At 37.3% G+C, this 20021-nt stretch overlaps 1 protein-coding gene across 2 annotated transcripts in view; it reads left to right on the top strand.

Annotated features, from left to right (window-relative positions):
• The window catches only part of CLIP4 (CAP-Gly domain containing linker protein family member 4), a 44118-nt gene extending 26979 nt beyond the window's left edge, over nucleotides 1–17139 (top strand). The window contains exons 8-16 of one of the 2 annotated variants that reach the window (XM_032215786.1): nucleotides 127–262; nucleotides 2175–2327; nucleotides 3649–3729; nucleotides 6671–6814; nucleotides 8035–8169; nucleotides 9831–9954; nucleotides 12779–12840; nucleotides 15008–15080; nucleotides 16204–17139. In XM_032215786.1, coding sequence (XP_032071677.1) covers nucleotides 127–262; nucleotides 2175–2327; nucleotides 3649–3729; nucleotides 6671–6814; nucleotides 8035–8169; nucleotides 9831–9954; nucleotides 12779–12840; nucleotides 15008–15080; nucleotides 16204–16525 — 1230 coding nt within the window. In that variant the 3' untranslated portion in view covers nucleotides 16526–17139. The remainder of the gene's footprint in view (nucleotides 1–126; nucleotides 263–2174; nucleotides 2328–3648; nucleotides 3730–6670; nucleotides 6815–8034; nucleotides 8170–9830; nucleotides 9955–12778; nucleotides 12841–15007; nucleotides 15081–16203) is intronic. The other variant, XM_032215787.1, reaches the window with a different exon arrangement.
• Nucleotides 17140–20021: the final 2882 nt, after the last annotated feature.

Here is a 20021-nt window from a genome sequence, read left to right on the forward strand (position 1 = left end):
TGGAATAATTTCAAAGAATAATTTCAGAACATAATATTCTGTTATCACGTTCAGCTGTTGTCACTTCAGTTTACGACGTAGTTGAATATATACATATATATATATATATATATATCTTTTTTCCAGACTGGCATATTACGATTTTGTGGCACGACAGAATTTGCCAGTGGGCAGTGGGCTGGTATAGAATTAGATGAACCCGATGGCAAAAACAATGGTACTGTTGGAAAAGTGCAGTACTTCAAGTGTACTCCAGAACATGGTATTGCTTTTAATTTTTAAACTTCTTCATATTTCTCTCATATTAAACCATTTTTTCTATTGTCTAATACTATTTGAGTCTGTCATTGAAAATTATCCAACTAAGTACTTAAGTAGTTATTGATATTTGCTTACTCTGCATTAGGTGTTGCAACTCAGATTGATATTTCTTATTCCTATTTCCAATACTGCTATGTACTTTGGTTACCTTTGATATACCTGAATTTATTAAGGTAATCAAAAATTGATATTTAATTAATTGTTGTATTTGTCTACACCCTACCTTGGTAAGTGGCAAGCAGCCCCAGAACTGGTGTGGCTCAGGGGCTTCTTGGTGCGCTATGGCTCTGGGGTTGCAAGAATCCCCGTAGCTGTAGCACAGCACCAAGTTGCAACCGCTCCCAGCAACCACCAGCAGCAATTTGCAGTGCCTGGCAAGAACCAGCAAATATTCCTTTTCCCAACAGCCTTCTTTTCCAGTTGGCCACACTGAGCTTTCAGCTGAAGTACAAGCACCTTGCTGCCTTTGCTATCTTTTTTTGGACCTGCAACCACCATTCCACCCAACTACTCCAGCTTCTCCGGCAAATGTTTTCTAAACATATACCCCACCCCCAAACCCAGTCCTGCAGTGCAGTGCAAATTAGAATGCCAGCCAATGGGGAAGGTTGAAAGTGCTTTCCCCAATGGGAAGGCACCAGGCCAGAGGTGGGTTCCTACCAGTTCGCACCTATTCGGTAGAACCGGTTCGTCAAATTTACTGAACCGGTAAGAAGAGGTTCCACCAGTGGACCCGGAAAGCAGGACACACCTACAGAAGAGGTTCCAAAATTTTTTGAAACCCATCACTGGGATAAGAGAAAGGGTCCTTGGATATGATTATTCTACACTATCATGCTCATATTTATAAAACTCAGTGCCTCTGTGAAAGGTAAGGATGACTACTGCGTTTGTGGTGCAATCAGAACATTGCGTGTGTTGAAGTTGTTTTAATGCAAACCAAAGATGCCTTTTAAAAAACAAGTTTACATCATATTCTTATGCATGCCAGTGCTGTGAGTGAGGTAATTTAAGGTAGTTCTGACAAGTGTCGTCGGCATCTTCATATCCGGTCACATGGGCGGCAAGCCACTCCCACCCGGTCACATGGCCAGCAAGCCACTCCCACAAAGGAGGCCACACCCACAGAGTAGGTTCAAACAATTTTTGAAACCCACCACTGCACCAGGCTTTAGTTTAGGGTTGGCTCACACTTCCTACATGTGGCTACCAGCCTCACAACAGCTGAATGCAAAAGATGAAAGGTTAGTGTGGGGAATTGGGAGAGAAGGCAACGGGGTGAATGAGTGCTTGTTGGGGCTTCCCGTGTTTTTCAGCTTTGCACCATATTTTTGGGCCAGGTTGGGGCAGTTGCAGCCCAGAACAACAACATGGCAATCAGCCCCAGAGCTGTGTAATTCTGGAGCTGCATGCCATCCCACTAGGCAGGGTACAGGGCAGCCAGAAGGGCAGAGATGAAGGACATAAGCAAGTGGGAGAGTTGGAGGCAGTCCATTATCTTATTGAGGCATGTGGCTGGAAGGAACCAAGCCCAGAGTGGCTTGGCTTGAGGTGAATCCTTGGTTAAGAACCACTGGAGTTTGTTTAACAATGTTAACAAGGAGTATTGGGTTGGCCATCACTAATTGATGGAGTCATGTGTTGTCTAGCTTTATTACCACATTGTTTAGAGATGGAAATTCCAATCTTAATTGCGGTAATAAATCAAAGACTATTTGCAATGTTTTGTTTGATTGCCTCTTGCCTTATTGCTTTCAATTTTTCTTTACACATGAAAGCTGCTAGTTTCTTTGAATGTACTGTAAAAGCCTGTTTAAAAAAGGATTGTACCTCATCATGTATCTTTCTGCTAGGTATCTTTGCACCACTCTCTAAAATAAGTAAAATTTCTGGACACAAAATTTCTGGACACAAAAAAAGTACAAAAGCTGCTTCCTCACGACAATCATCTATAATCAAATCCAAGAAAATTGATGTAACCCACATAACCTCTAAAGTGAATTCTGGTAAGCATGGAGACAATTTACTTTGAAGTAAAAGAACACTTCAAAAAGTATAACAATTTACAGTCTAAAATCAAAATTCATGGTTTGTAGGTAGCCTTTGTTTTCAGAGACTTAACCAATAAAAGGTATTATAATATTAGGTTGACAAAGATTAATTATGAACAAACCCAACATGCATTGATATTCAGGACTAATGTGTGTTTTCTCCTATTTTAATTATTTTGCTTCCTTGGCATATTTAACAGACATTACCCATCTGTAGCTGTCTTAGGATTTAGATAAGTATTTCCCAGTCAAAACCTTTAATGCAAAATATGTGCTCAATGCACTGGGCAAGTTCTCTGATCTTTTCTTTGTGTTTTGGATTCTTTTTCCTGAATTTCTTTCAGGAATTTTCATTTTCTTTTACAAATTTAAAGCATGTTATTAATATTCAGTCACATATATATTTAGAGGCTAAATGAAATATTTATAAGCGTTGTTGTTTTGTTTACATGGAAGGTTGTATATAGGTGATATTCTTTTGGCAAATAATTGCTTATGTTGGACAGTGCTTTTAAATTCCTGTTTAAAAACAGGCTTCAGTATTTCAAATGTGTTTTGTGCTAGCTTATACAAATGACAGGTTACAATATATAACATACAATATATGATATAATGTGAAAGAACTTTGCTTAAAATTTCCTATAAAATATTTAAAAGCAGACCCATCTATTTATGTACTACTAAAACACTTGTTCCCTTAACCTTTAACTGGGCAATATAGTGCATCATAGGGCAACAGTTTTTGGAGTAAGGTACCTCAATGGGTAACTCACAAAAATCCAGGATGACTTCAATAGAATTGAAATTTGTTTAATTTTATAAAATATAAAGCATTTATAACTATAAAAGGATGTTAAAAATCTCCTGTGATCAACTCATGATCAAGGCAGATATTTTTCTGAATCTCTCTTTGAGGTTTTAAGAACTTTTAAAGTATATTAAAGGCAGTATCTCTGAAATGTTTATCCAAGGGTCATGATTGTCTAGTTGCTACTGTATCTCTGAGATTTCTTCAACTGAAGATTGAAGAAAGCATGTTGATGTAATATTGATTTTATTGGCTTGTGAAATGTAAGAAAGGGCTTCATGCACCTCTAGGTAAACACCTATAGAGTTTACCATTGAGTCTTTCAATATTCCATTATCTTTTAGAGGGAAGTAGAGGATTTGTATAGATATCTGTTTACATGTTTAATTGTTATATATATACAGTATAAAGATGTTTGGATATGTTATTTAGACTGTGGTGGGTCATAGGTTTGGTTTGACTTAACAGGCTTATCAAGAAAAGATGGTACTTCCAATTCCCCTTTTGTAGGCAGTGAAGAAGTAAAGAAAACTATATCAGGTAAACAAGGTAATGTGTCTTCTAGTTATTTTTGGCTGCTATATTTGGTCTAGATAAGGGAAATCTATAATATTAGTAATTTTAGATAAAGTTCTTCATACCTTGAAAATCTTGTTTGCTTATGCCAGGATATATAATTCTTTTTCAGTGGCACTTATTTATATATAGGAGTGCTTGGTTGGGAGGCTAATGAGATAAAACATAGAAACATAATTCATCTTTATTTCAGCCATAAACTGCTTTTGAATCAAATGGATTCTAATGCATATGGAGGAAAAGTGTTCAGAGGTCAGTAATGTGTTGGACCTTAGTTGGTCCACCGGAGGATTATTTTGTTTCAACCAGCTGCTGGGCTTTATCCTTCCTTTTGTTTAGCTGTGGAAAGAACAGCTAAAGCAAAACTAATTTATTTTTAGCTTATTTAGTGAAGGAAATATTGACTTTGTAGAAGACCAAATTTCATTTTTCTCATTGATAAGCTCCTAGCAAAGATGTGCTGGAAAAGTGGCCAATGGCTTTAGAGAGTCCTCCACTCTGGGTAGTTCCTTATCCCTCGCCAAGCTATACTTTCTATCTTACGTAGGTGTTAGTAATCCAAACTCCCAGAAGCTGGGAAGAACATGCACAGTTTTATTGGTTCCTAGGATTCCTAGATGATGGCTGCTCTATTTGCCCACAGGGAGAGGAAAGATGGGAGATGATGCTGGAAGTGGAGCTGGGTGTGGGCAAGTCTGCACATGGGCAAAGATCAATGTGATGTTTCAAGGCAGAGGAGGTTGCCTATTGCTTAATGCTGACTCCACCTTCTGATACTTTGGTTGAGAGGCTGCAAGTCATGTCTAGTGGCCTTTGCCCATTCTTCTCATTCTGTGATTCAAATACCGGGCCAAGGCTGAGTTGGCCTCTGACCAGAGAGCTTGCTGCAGATTACAGCTGCTGCACTAAACCACAACAGCAATTGCTGTCTACATGTGAGAGCAGTAAACTTACTGACCTTATTCCTGAATCAGGGCAAAAGAGAAGCTACGGTTTTCAAAATGGAATATTTTAGTTTTGCCTCAGAAAGGTGCAGGAGGAAAGGAGATCAATGGAGCTGTGAGTGAGATTATTATTTGACAGTACAAATAATAATCCTAAATACACAGATAATTATAAATAGTCACAGTATTCATAGATAAGTATATGCTATGGATCTCATGACAATCCATACAATTAATGCAGTGAAATACAACAAAATAAATACATTGATGAAATATAAATTAATACATATTTATAAATTCACCATATTAAATCAAACAAGAGACTAAATTAAACCCCACAGAGAAATGAACTGAATACTTAAAAAAGGAGGAAACATAATTTTTACATGGTTAACATATACACTTTGGCCATCACTGATGGAGGGCTAAACTTTATGTCTTCCTCATTGGGAGTCAAAAAGGGTTACACTTTCAGGCCCTCCATATTTGATTATTTTAATGTTTCTGAAATTATCCTTATAATATACCCTTTTAACACAGCAAGAGTTAAGACAGTTGAGGTCTAATGGAATAGAATGGGATGTGACTGTAAAATGCCTGGTAATTTAAGCTCTCTGTTATTGGAAATGTTCCATCCCTCTCATTGCACTGTAATTTTCATCATGTTCTACATTATTCATGAAATAGGACATTCTCTTGTAAAGATTGTGAACCTTGCTGAAGATCTCAGGATGTTTAGCAAAATACTAGTTCAAGGTTCTAATATATAGATTATGATTAAGGGCACATACTGCAAGGGTACATTGTACAAGGAGCTGCAGCTACCCTATTTTTCAGAGTATAAGACACACCTTTTTTCCTCAAAAAAGAGGCTGAAAATCTAGGTGGGTCTTATACACCAAATACACATTTTGTGCCTCCTGAAACCCTGCCCCCTTCACCAAAATGGCCGTGCATAGCCTTTAGGAGCCTTGCAAAGTGCTCCTGGGGGGGGGGCAAAGTTGAGCAAAAAATGGGCCGTTTTTCACTAATTTCTCCCCTCCTCAGTCCCCAGGAGCATTCTGCAAGGCTCCTAAAGGCTATGCATGCCCTTTATTTTGACAAAAAATGGGCCTGTTTTCATGAAAAATGGGCCGTTTTTGCTCGTTTTTGTCACCCCACCTCCCAGGAGCACTGTACAAGCCTTCTAAAGGCTATTCATCACCTCTTTTTGAAAAAAAAATGGGCCCATTTTTGGGAGGCCTGCAGAGTGCAAAACCTTTTAAAAAAAATTTTGCCTCTTCAAAACCTTGGTGCGTCTTATACACCGGTGCGTCTTATATTCCGAAAAATACGGTGCTTGAAAGGTCTTTGTGATGTTTTCCATATTTGGTACTTGTACATCCTAAAGCCCACATTCTGTTTGTAACTAGAAGAAAAACTTGCATTATCTCCAGGCCTATGGATGAATTTACCTCAGGCCTAATCATCAAAATCTTTAGTGTCAGGTGAAAAGTACCAGAAGAGGAAGTTATAAAAAGAAAGGACAGATAGACATAAATCTTGATAAGGAGCTTGTACATCAACATTTCACAAATTGAAATGAAAGTGATTTACTTTCCAATCTTACTTTATAGACAGGATTTTAATATTAATATGATGCATAACAGCATGCTGTAGGCACTAGTCCATGCACTTCATAATTCATCTACAAAATGTCATTCCCCCTGTTTCTCATCAAAGATTTAATAGACTAGCTATCAAAAGCAAAGAACCGAGATTTTTTATTACTTAAGGCTGCATTATTTTTACATTTATGCTCTAGGCTTAATAAGTATTACATACTAGTAACATAGACTTGAAAAACTAAGTGGTGTCCATCATGATCAGTTAGTTTTATGCTCACAAGGAATGAAAAATGTGACAAATTGACACTTCTTTCATGTGTTTATGTGTTTTCTTGTTGAATAACTATATTTTATTATTTTTAGCAAATTACCTTGGATTCAGTAGCTCTTCATCCTCAACTGTATCATTAGATGGCAAACTGAATTGTCCCAAGAAATGTAATCCCACAAGTAATAAGAAGAAGGAAAACATGAAAGACCACAAAAATTCATCCAAATCTATGGCTGGTACAATTTCTGCTCAATTATTTGTTGTAATAGACTATTATAAGGATAGAGATATGGGAGGATTGCATATCTAAAGCTCTAATGCAGCTATTACATTCTATAATACTTGAGATTTTCCTGGTAAGTTTTGTTATTCCTAGAAGTGTGAGGGAAGTGAAAAGGAAATATTTGGTAAGTTCAGTTGACCTCAAATCACCAGCCCAGCTATAGGCCTTATGCAAACTCTGTGTAAACTTCATTTATCTAGTTTATACTTAAAGGGGAAAAAGCCATTTTCCCAAATTTTCCTTATGTTCTCCCAATATCAGAGAATGCTCCAATTGTGGTCTATGCATGCATAGATAACTGTTCTGACCCCCTTCCCCGCTTGTTCAAAGACGACAGGCAGACAAACTTAAAAGGAAAGAACTTTATCAGTCCTCGGCTCAGACTGGCTGCGAGCCCAAAAATAAACATAAATAAAGTCTCTGACAAGAAGATAACAGAATGCAAACAAAACTCTTACAAAGCAATTCACTTCTCCAAGTGTCTCCTTGAATCAGGGTTACAGAAAGCAAATCACTTCTTCAAGTGTCTCTCACAAACAAACCACGACCGATGAATGATGAACGTTGACTCCTGCAACCAGGGCATGGCACCATCCGTCCTTTTATCACCAGAAGACACCACTAACGAGCCCCAGCTGTATTGTTAATCTTGCATCCCGACTCAACTCACAGCAAACTTCTGCTGAGTCACAACAGATAACTAAGCTTAATTTTCAAAGTAGCTATCTTAGCTTTTCACAAGATGCAGCTGCTTTGTTGCTTTGAGGACAGATGCTCCTGGCTGCTTTATGCGACCCTGGGAAATAACTATATCTTATCTAAAAATCATTAGGACATCTGTGGAAGAAAATAGATGTTCACAAATGGTAGCAGTAGCTAAGAATTTCTTTGGCTGAAATTGTTTAGATTTCACATATTTGAAGTGAATTGTAAAGTAATATGATATAAGCCTCTCACATAGTACCAACCTTAATTTCCTATATTTGTAGGTCATTGTCTTTGCTAAATTTAAAAATCATATAGCTATATTAGCCTTTATACTGTAATTCTGTTTAATTCTGTTAAGAGCATAACTGATTGTGATGAGCCTGTATGTGAATAATGAGTTCATAGGTATTTTCCTATTTAATGTAATTTGTATATCTCTTGCATTTTATGGACCCAATTGTACAGAAGGAAATAAAACTTTTCTATCTGCAAAGCAAAATGCATTTAATGAAGGGGAAATTCAGATTGGAGAAAGAGTACTGGTGGTAGGACAAAGAACTGGAATAGTTAGATTCTATGGGACAACCAAGTTTGCACCAGGTAACTTCACTGTTTATCACATTTTTTTGCTTTTCAGTTGCCATTAAAATATGTAATGTAATTTCCATTAAAAATACAGAATATCAAATCAATATTTACAGTTAATTAAATATTGAAGATTTATAGTAAATACACTAAACATCAATAGTAACAATTAATTTTATTAATTAGCTAATTGCATTATAAAGTAAGCTACTAGCTAAAACTCAATAAATTATTAATTGGTAACTTCTGAAGAAAATATTCTGCTACAAATGCATTCTTGTAGAATCAAAAAAATTTTCCTGTTGGAAATGATGAAGGAATTTTTCTGAGCATTTAAATTGTGTCCAGAAACAGGATGAAACACAGTAGAGATACATTGGAGACGGCCTAACTGATTAAAATGGTTTCATGTTATGATTTTTAAAAATTTCAAAATAGTTTTTCATGTACATTGTACATTGAAGTAATTTAATATGTGCATTTCTGGAATATGAATAACTGGCCAGATTGTCTTATTGGAAAGTCCTGATCCTCTTGGGAAAAAAAGTAAGGTGATGACAATCCTATTGGTCAATCTATATATACTAATAAGGTACTTTTGTATGCAGTATTTTAGTCACAGACGTCTGGTAAGTTAAAAAAATCATTTCAATGTTACGTTGAGTGTAAATTACTGGCTTTATAGATAGATAGCAGAACATTTAGCTTTCTTCTTATTTTATTTTGAAAAATCCCATGAAAGGTTAAGTTAAAATGCTATCAATTATCATGGTTGATAAATGGTTGTCATCTGAAATTCTAAATTTTAGCTTGGTTAGCTGTTTATTGTTATCCCTTTTTTATGTTGTTTTGGATAGTTCCTCTTGGGATTTTAATTAGGCCTTGGATGTTTTCATTTGTTTTATATTCTACATAAGATGTTATTTGATTACATCAAGGAAGAAATGAACGAATAAATAAATTGATTTCTATCTTTTTAATAGATGAAAGCATATTGAAAGTGGTAGATAGTGTACAGAGTCTGTTTGTTATCAGAATCTATTCTGTACCTACTTTACCCAGAGTAGATAACAGAACACCTAAAGACATTATGTTTTCACCTGATTAGTTGCACATTGGGAAAATTAATAGAAAAACAATAACTGTCCTAACAAAAAGAGTGTAAAAGTCAAGTTGCTAGTCAGCAACAATAATTGAGCATGTCTTCTCTTTTTTCAAAAGATTGTACTCCATAATATTTCACTCCAGCTTTGGGAATTTAAAGTACAGTTTCCTAAAACTTATTTAAATGCGAAGTTACTGATAAACTTGCAGATTTGCACTGCTGCCTCTGAAGAACTGATTGTTTCTTTAAATTGAAAAGTCTGATTTTAAAGCTTTATTGTTCTTCCCTAGATGGAATTGCAGTATTTAGCAATTGATATCCTACTTTTCTCTCCTTATTCCATCAGCTTCTTTGTATATGTAGTGGAGTTAAATGCTAAAATACAAGCTGAAACAAATTTTGAGAGAGCGCTGTTGTCTGGATAGTTTACTGAAGCTGATTATTTATTTGAAACAACTTTCCCCCTCCTTTGGTTCTGCAAATTCAAAATGTGAAGAGCATTTATTTTCAAATGAAACTTTTTAAGGAACAATAATACCCTGTTTGAAAAAAAAGGTATTTCTTGTTGCAGGGTTTTGGTATGGCATAGAACTGGATAAACCTCGTGGCAAGAATGATGGCTCAGTTGCAGGAATACAGTACTTCAGATGCCCCCCCAGATATGGTGTTTTTGCACCACCATCCAGAGTGCAAAAGTAAGTGCCAAAGACTGTAGTTTCAGCATCAAATATTTGTAGTTTCATTCAGAAACTTTTCCAGTTGGAGAGAAGCCTAGATTAGTGTCACTCTTGCCAAACTGTAGATCCTTGGTGCTCTCTGAGTTTGCTGGTGTCAGAGTTTGGTGGTCTCTGAGCTTGGTGGTTTCTTGCAGAGGTTTCATTACCAAACTAGGTAACATCATCAGTGCAATATTCTCATCTATCCAATTTTTATTATCCTTATTCTTATATAAGCTTCGCCAAAAAACTAATAACTCTTCAAGATTAATGTGAGATAGTCAATAAAGCTGAGTTGTATTTTGAGGTTTAAAAAAAAAAGTAGTTGCATCTTATGTCAATATATGCAATCTCATAATTGAAAGAAAGATTTCTGAAATTTTCCTTTAACCTCTAGTGCCATAAAGCAGAATGAAATGATTTGGGAGACAGGTTGGAAACAGATCTATGTATGTGGGCATTCAGAGTTGACACTGCTTTGGTGGCACTTTGGTTACTATTAGCTACATTGTGATGTACCAAATAGTATTCAATATTGTGAATGAGAGGGATTTTGAGGTGGCATGGAGAGTAGAAGAGAAAATATCATGATGGGGAAATAAGGGAAATATTGGCAAATGAGGCTACAGTATGGTTAAGTGGAGGAGTATCTTGGAGAACGCGCAATGGAACATTGAAATTAAACCTGATACAGACAGCATAAAAGAATGACATGGATTTAAAAGTCTGTGTTGACCACTAGCTAGACAAGGAGTTGAATTGGAATCATGGTAATCCTCCACTAGTGTCAGAAATTTTGTGTCTAAGTTAGGTATTTTCCACATTTTGGAATTGAGATTCTCCTAGCTGTGGTTGCTGTTTGGGGATTCCTAGTTATCGTATTTTTCAGAGTATAAGATGCACCGGAGTATAAGATGCACCAAGGGTTTGAAGGGGCAAATTAAAAAAAAGTCAATAGTAAATAGAGGGATAGAGAGGGAGAGAACAAGCGAGAAATACAGTAGGTAGGGAGGGAGGGAGAGAGAGTAGTTAGGTAGGTAGGTAGATAAAGGAATATATCTATAGAGAGAGAAATAGAGAGAGAGAAATATATAGGTAGGTAGGGCGAGAGTTTGTAGATAGGTTGGTAGGTAGAGGGATAGAGAGAGAGAAATAGAAAAAGATAGAAATACAGTAGATAGGGAGAGGGAGAGAGTAATTAGGTAGGTAGGTAGATAAGGCGATAGAGAGAGAAATATAGAGAGATAGAGAAATACAGTAGGTAGGAAGAGAGAGAGTGTGTATAGGTAGGTAGGTAGGTAGGTAGAGGGATAGAGAGAGAGAAATAGAGATAGAAATACAGTAGATAGGTAGGTGTTTCTGCTGGCATAGCACTTGATCAATGCAATTCTCTTCAATCAGTTGAAGAGCTTTCCAAAAGGAAAAAAAAAGTTTTTGCACTCTGCAAATCTCCCAAAAATGGCCCGTTTTTCACAAAAACAGACCCGTTTTTTTTTTAAAAAGGCATGAATAGCCTTGGGGGGCTTGCAGAGTGCTCCTGGGGGGGGGGTCAAAAAAGAACAAAAAACGGCCTGTTTTTTGTCAAAAAAATTACATGCATAGCCTTATAGAGGCTTATAGAGTGCTGCTGGGGGCTGGGGGGGGGGTAAAAAACAGCCCGTTTTTTGCTCATTTCTGCCCACCCCAACCCCCACGAGCTCTCTGAAAGCCTCCATAAGGGTATGCATGGCCATTTTGGTGAAGGAGCGGGGTTTCAGGAGGCAAAGAATGCTGTATTTGATGTATAAGACACACCCCGATTTTCAGCCATTTTTTTGAGGAAAAAAGGTGCGTCTTATATTCTGGAAAATATGGTACTTAACTACAAGAGGTGAAAAACAGAATTCTGGTACAGGGCTCCTAAAAGCTGATTTTTAGGATACTTACTTTGTTGCTGCATATGATGCTGCAGAGTTTTTGATCCCTGAAATGCTCTGTTCATTTAGGGAACTCTAACAGATATTTATTCTGTCCCTCTTGCACCTGAGGGATGTGAAAATATGAGGATGAGAATAATGGGGACAGTGTGAATCATGGGGAAAACTATTTATCTATTCTAAAGACCCATTTCCGGTTGGACCTTCCATTGCCAGTTTTTCTGCATTGATGTCCCAGCACTTTATTCTTGAATATGTTAGATCAATTTTCTTCAACTAGTAAAATAATCTTGATTCAGGATTATGAGTACTATAGGGTGAATCCATCTTCAGGGCATTATAGATAGTCCTTGACTTAACAACAGTTTGTTTAGTGACCGTTCAAAATTATAACGGCACTGAAAAATGTGACTTACAACCATTTTTCACAGTTACTAATTTTGCAGCATCCCCATGATCATGTGATCATTTTTTTGGCAACTGGTTCATATTTATAACCGTTGCTGTGTCCCAAGGTCATGTGATCACCTTTTGCAGCCTTCTTACAAATATAATGGGGAAGCCAGATTCACTTAATAACTGGATTACTAACTTATCAACAGCAGTGATTCACTTAACAGCTGTGGCAAGAAAGATTATAAAATGGGGCAAAATAACTTGATAAATGTCTCACTTAAGAACAAAAATTTTGGGCTCAATTATGATCCTAAGTCAAGGACTACCTGTAGTTTCGGGAAGATTGTATTCTGATTTAGAAAAATTAATCTGTAGTATGTTATATGCTGAAGGATATTTACCAGTGGTAGAGTAAAGGAAGAATTACACTGCTTTTATTTTTCTTTTGTTATCTTGAGTGAGAAAAAAATAATACATGATTTCATTTGCAGGTTAACAGGATCACTAGAATCTCTCACAGATACTTCAAGTAAAATGAATCATTCTTTCCCTGGTAGGAATACAACATGAATCTGTTTTTGTTTTCTATTACCTATGCAAATTACAGAAATTGTAGTTTCTTGAACATGATATATTTGTTATAGTTGATGTAAGGTAAGAATGAATTGGGAAATACAAGCGTTATGTTCTTTTTCTTTTGTTTTATTTTTACAATGCATTTCTGAACTTAAATATGGTTTTTTAAGAAGAGTGGTTTTTTGTGAGATTCCAGAGATCTATTGATTATATTCCTAGATTCCAGAGATCTGCAAACATATGTCTTTGTGAAATGCAGTTAAAAGCTTAAATATTGCATGTATACCTTATCTTACATATTTTTGTATAAAATCCAAAGTGTGTGGTTTATTATCATTCGTATTCCAATAATAATATTAGATTCTGAGTTAGTAATCTAATTCCGAAGTATCTATTGCAGATCAACCCACAAATGTCCATTATTTTAAGTATTTCAGTTCAAAGATTAAGTTTAAAGTTTTGTGTAAGAAAAAATAATTACAGATTTCAACACAGACTCAATCATTAGGGATAGCAAATTAGAAATTAACCAATTTAGTTTTTTGTGCTGTATTCTTTTTAAATATGCATATATCAATATATTCATAAATATTCCCTTTAACAAGGTTCGTTGTTAGGCATAGTGGCTGGGAATGTTGGAAGTGGAAGGGGCCATATCAGCTTTCAAAACCAATACCCAACTTAATGCCAAAATGCAAATTGAATCATCTATGAAGGATGACTGTCTAGTTTCCATTATAATACACTGAGCAATTGAGACTTCACTTCTGCAAATTAGTTCTATTTTTGAATTGCTCTCATTTTTCCTTTAGCATTTAATTGGAATCTGCTTTCTTGCATCTCAAATTCACGAATCCATGTCTTATACTTAGAACCTGAATGGAGAATAATTCTGTTGTTTTGACATATTTTCAACTATTTTAAAGAATGCTATCATATCCTCCTTCAGTCTTCTCAGGATTAAATTAACCTAGTTTCTTAATTTCTATCCCGACATCATCTTCATTGTTCTCCTCTAAATTTTTCTATCAATCCTTTTAGAGTTCCCAGAATTAGATAGACTGCTTAAGGTGAAGTTTGACTAACACACAACATCGTGGGACATAATAGCTCTTTCCAATTTGTGCAGCACTTCAGTTGATACCTTTCTCCATCTTGATATGATTCATTGATAAGTGCACTTTTGAGCCAACTGTGTTGTCATATAATTGTGATGCTAACCAGCCCACAGTTAATCTTGATCTCGTTAATTTTGATCTCATTAATCAAAATATCACGGGAGAGGGGATTTTATTAAAATATTTGCTGAAATTACATCAATATAATTACAAAGTACTAAAGAATTTATTACATCAAAAGATTATCAGATTTGTTCTTGACAAGTCCCTACTAACTCCTGCTTCTTCGTGCATTATTTTCAAGGTGCAAATTTTTACAATTTGTTCTGTCTCTTCCCAGGCTTTAGTGTCAGATTGGTCAGGTTGTAGTTTCCTGGTTCCTCTTTTTTCCTCTTTTGGTAGATGGAAATTTAGTTCTCTTCTAGTTAACAAATGCTTTACCAGTTCCCCAATATTACTTACAGATAAACATTTGACCACCTTGGGGACGAGTTCTTTCATTATCCCAGAGGATGCAGCTAATCTGGAGATTGAAACATATTAATGGAGAATAGATATTCCATGACCATGTTTCTGTCATGTTGAAGCTTTGTCTCCATGGAATGATAAAAAAAAGATTCAGAGTAGATTTCCTTTGCTATTTGTTAGATTTTGCTGTGTTTATCAAACAGTTACCATATTACTTTCCCCCCTATTATTTTGAGTTTATCTTAATAAACAATTTTGATTTCTTTAGTATCTTTTTACAACCACATTCTGAGCTTTAGCTTCTTCAACACCCTGTCTACTGCTACAGCTATTTATCACTTATCTTCTTGTGACCCATCCTGCTTTCTGTTCTCCCTATACTTTCTTTGTTTACAGATCTTCATTTGCCTTTGTGTGTAGCTTTTCTCATTGGCTTTTTCTGCTGACTTCAGTTTTTTCTCATCATCCAAAATATCTGAAGATTCATAGTTACAAGACCAGCATAGGAATGTATTGCATGTTCAATTAAAAGCTTATTCTGCTTTTTTTATCATTCAGGTTTCCAACGAAGTTTTAGTACAACTTCTGCAGCTTCACAAAAAGAGATAAACAGGAGAAATTTCTTTGTCAAGTAAGTGATTTTATAGAACAAATAACAGAATGTATATATTCCTAATTTTCTGAGATTAGATCCCCTTTTACAGGGGAGGCATGAATCTTCATGATTAAGAAACCATTTTGGCATATGCATGCAAATCCCATATCTATTTCTGAATGTCTATAAGAAAAACAATGCCAATGATGTTCTGCATATCTATGAATTGTTATGCAGCAATGGTTGATAGTTGTTAGAAACAAGCAGTAATCTACCCTGAAGTGAATAACTCAAGATGGTAAAAAAATCTGGTCTATATTAAACATCATTGCCACATTCCTGTCAGCTCATACTAGACTAAATGGCTAACATTTTCTAAACTCTTGCCTCTCTCATCTTCCATACTTTGTGCTGCTTTTTATTGGAACCTCACTTAGACCACATTGGAAATAACATTAAATACTTATTTGTTTTTAACATCCTTTTTTAAAAATATATTGAGCATATTTGTTACATGACAAACTGATAGTTATTGGGATTGCAACAGGAGAGCAATCTATTTTTTTCTTCTTATACAGCATCTTGGCATATTTAGCTCTTTCACAGCTAATATGGGCATTGAGAGGAAAGGGTTATACTTGTAAAATCTTCTTGACTTTAATGTGAATGAAAAAAAGGTGGCACAGTGGTTAAATGCAGCACTGCAGGCTACTTCAGCTGATTGCAGTTCTGCAGTTCGGCTGTTCAAATCTCACCGGCTCAGGGTTGACTCAGCTTTCATCCTTCCGAAGTGGGTAAAATGAGGACCCGGATTGTTGTTGGGGGCAATATGCTGACTCTGTAAACTGCTTAGAGAGGGCTGAAAGCCTTATGAAGCAGTATATAAGTCTAACTGCTATTGCTGTTGCTAAAAAGATTATAAGTTTTTTCTTGCATAACACTGACAGAATAGAAATATAGTAAAGTGATCAAAGAATAAATCAAATACATATTTTGCTTTGGAAATTGAATTAGAATTAATTAGTAAAAAGAGGTCCTTGGTCTTAATTTAATACACTGGAGGTCAATTCCCTTTTATTGTGCAATGTTGTATTTTTTATTTTACTTTTTAAAAAAATTTTCAATTGGAAATAAGTGTTGCCTCTTTTTCTTTGTCCAGATCAAAAAATTCTTCTTTGCGTCGTAGTTGGAGCAACACGACTACTACAAGCACAGATGCCCCAGTGAAATTACATGAAGGCTCTCAGGTCCTCCTGACCAGCTCCAGTGAGATGGGCACAATTCGCTACATTGGGCCCACCACTTTTGCTCCAGGCATTTGGCTTGGCTTGGAACTTCGGAGTGCCAAGGGCAAGAATGATGGCTCTGTGGGAGAAAAGCGATATTTCACTTGCAAGCCAAAATATGGAGTCTTGGTGCGTCCAAGCCGAGTAACTTATCGTGGGATTAATGGAGTGAAACTTGTTGATGACATCTGTTGAAGAACATTGTTAAAATGATGATCTCACAAAAACAGATGTGGAAAAGCTGACTTTTACCTGCATGGAGCCCCATCTTTACCTAACATCTTAAAGCTTCGTGGCTCTAAGATGTTCACAGTTTGGAAGTGTGCAGTGACTGAAGAATGAGATCTTAGTAGCTTTCACTATAAAACATTTCTTGCTTGGATACTCCTAGTATTAGAAACATCTTGGATTTGAGCTGCTCCGTTACTCCAATAATAACCATTATTCAAACTAACTCCATTTTGACAGGCTTTCTCTCTTCAAAATGAGCTTTTTATCCTGTATTTTAGTGGAGCTATAAGGCATAAAGAGATCATAGAGCTTGTTAAATAACTGTTAAAACTGCTTTCTCTAGAAGAAAAAAAGTAAGGTAGAAAAGCGACTGAGAACTCTGGGAAACTCTTAGCTTTAGACAGTTAGCTGAAAGCACAAAATGATCAGTTGAAAAAAAACCTGAAAAGCAGAATTTGCTGTTTTGACATGACATGAAAGCTACAAAAATGTATATTTTCAGGTTTTCAGCAAAAGCACTTTTAAACTGTGTGTGTGTGTGTGTGTGTGTGCGTGTGCGCACAGATGCTTTAAAAAAGTATACCAGAAGCACTTTAAAAAAAAGCCTTTGGGACATTTAGTATGCACTTTTATTTTCCCTGAAGTATTTTCTATGATCCTTTGCATAAAGCATTTGGTAAGTTGAGGCTGTAGCCTGCATCATTGCACCAGTTATGTGTGTCCCAAGCACTATATCCAGAAGAGGCTAGGAGTTCAATAAGTGTTAGAAATATGTGCTTGGATGTACAACCACTCCTGCTTCAGAAAACATGCACCTTCCCGCTATGGCAGGTGGGAAGAAAGTCACTTGGGTTGTGATATCATTCTCAGCTTTAACTCTCCAGGATGACTTGATTATGATTGCCTTTTGGGAACTGAGATTGCAGAAACTGTGATTGTTGTATTTTCAAGTGTTTTTTGAAAACACTCTGTGTTCCTACCATAGGCGCCACACTGTTTCACAATCAATACATCAAGCCAAAGGAGAGTTCAACTGAATAGAAGTTGGCTACTTAGCCTGCAGGCCAACAGAAGCCAACATGGATGCAAAAAAATTATGTGCAAACCTATAGTTTGCTACCTGCATACAAAATACATTTTAAAAAAGTATTACCGTATTTTTTGGAGTATAAGACCCACCTTCCCCCCAAAAAAGAGAGGGTGAAAATCTGGGTGCATCTTATACTCTGAATGTAGCCGCCTGGGTCGTCTGGAGAAGAGGGAAATGAAGTGGACACTGCGCAGGAGGCGAGGCCTAAGACAAGGTGGCTCGCTGCTCATACCACCACTTCTCCAGACAACCCAGTCGTCGGCTTCTGCTCCTGGCCTGGGAGATGGATCTGGCCAGTAGAAATACAAGCCCCATTTTTGCAGTCGGGGAGGAAAAAGAGCATTTCAGGCGCCCGGCGATCACTGCAGCCTGAAACCACCCACCGCCTGAAACACTCTTTTTCCTCCCTGATTGCAAAAATGGGTCTTGCATTCCTCCTGGCCAGATCCATTTCCCGGGCCAGGAGCAGAAGCTGACCGTCCTCTAACTGGGTTGTCTGGAGAAGGGGGAGGCTGAGCAGTGAAGCACCTTGCCTTACACCTCTCACACAGCATCTATTTCACCTGTCCCTTCTCAGACGGTTCCAGGCAGCTGAGAACACCGTGATGCCACCTGAAAATGCTGTTATTGCGCTTTCTGCCGCCCGGAACCGCCCGGGAAGGGGCTGGTGAAGTGGGCGCTGCAATCCCCCCAATCCCCTGTATCTGTCATGCAGTGCTTTTTGCTACTGCTGCTATTGCACCCAGCTACCATATCTCTTTGCTGCATGACAGATCTGGGCAGATTTGGGGGGAGGGGTGGATGGAAGAGGACCAATCTGCATGAAGGCTTTTCTCAGGATGCTAGGCTTCCACTTTCTCTCCGGAAAAAGCTATTGGCATCATTGGGATTTTAGCTAGGCGTAGGATGGAAAGGAAACTTTGGAGGCTCCAGGGAGACTCCTGACCTGGCGCTCCCACATTTTGAAGTTTTCTTTCCATCCCATACTTCTTTCACTAGCCAAAATCCCGACGATGCCAATTTTCCAGAGAGAAAGTGGAGATCTAGTGTCCTGAGAAAAGCCTTCAAACAGAGGAGATTGGTCCTCTTCCCTTGCTGCATCTCCCCACCCCAATTCCTCCGGATCTGTCATGCAGTGCTTATTGCTGCTGCTGCTATTGAGCCCAGCTACCATATCTGCTGCATGACAGATCCGGGCAGATTTGTGTGTGTGTGTGACGAGGCAGCCTCGTTTCCTATATGCTTCCCTTTTGCCGCCACAAGGTGCCGCCACAAGGAGCCATTAATCCAAATGGAAGGGATCCCCACTCCTCCTCATCCAAAGGGCCGTTCCCAGTCAAGTGCAGCAGCATCCATTCAGCAGCCCCCGCATGTCTTTCCCTCCTCACTGAAGAGAAGAAGCGAGCTGACTGCCACTCCTTGGGCCAAGCGGCTTACCGTCGCTGCTAGTTGGAGGGAAGGGAAAAATAAAGCCCGGAGAGAGATGTTTAGTCCTGCCCTGCCGTGGGAGAGGTAGAGAAAAGTGGATTTGAGATCGATAAAAGCCTTACTCTTTAAGAAGATCAACACATGTCACATTTTTGCCCTCCCCGGCCCCAGAAGCACTTTGCAGGCCTCCCAAACTCTGCATGCCCCATTTTTCACAAAAAATGGGGCGTGCAGATGGTTTGGGATGCCTGCAGAGTGCTGGGAGCCGGGGAGGGCAAAAACTTTTTTTTTAAAATTTACCTCTTCAAAATCTTGGTGTGTCTTATACTCCGGTGCATCTTATACTCTGAAAAATACGGTATATATAAAAATGAAAAGCCAAAGAAACCAGCAAATGGTTTATTTCTTCTAAATGAAGCATCTTGTCAAACTGCACTTAAAACCATAACAATTTAAAGCATCATTAAGGACTTTTGACAAGATTTATTTACTCTGTATAAAATGTTTATGATACTTTCAGCTTTGCTAGAAGAAATTTTCCTGATCTATATTTCTCATGATATAGCAACACCGTTACTCTCATTAATGAATACTTTTGACTAAGGGGAATAGTGATATAATATAGCTATAAGCTTATTTTTTGTTGTAAGAGCATGTAAAAAGTAGTTAATGAATTTAAGGATGAAGTTGCACCTTGATGCTTGATATTTCCTAAGTCAACATTAGCTTTCTTAATAGTTAAACTTTATTTTGTTATTTATATTGATAGAAATGGTTGTTACTAAGCATGGTTGTACAAACCTTTGAAAGAGGTGTTTAGTGTACATGGGTGTGTGCAAAGCTCCTCTCTTCTAATCAGCTAAATCCTTTTCAGAGCTCATGGAGCTCATATGCTTTTTGAGATTCAAGAGTTGTACATGTATATGTGTGTGAAACAAGTTA

This window comes from Thamnophis elegans, chromosome 4 (genome assembly GCF_009769535.1).
Source record: "Thamnophis elegans isolate rThaEle1 chromosome 4, rThaEle1.pri, whole genome shotgun sequence".
In the NCBI taxonomy this organism is placed as follows: Eukaryota; Metazoa; Chordata; class Lepidosauria; order Squamata; family Colubridae; genus Thamnophis; species Thamnophis elegans.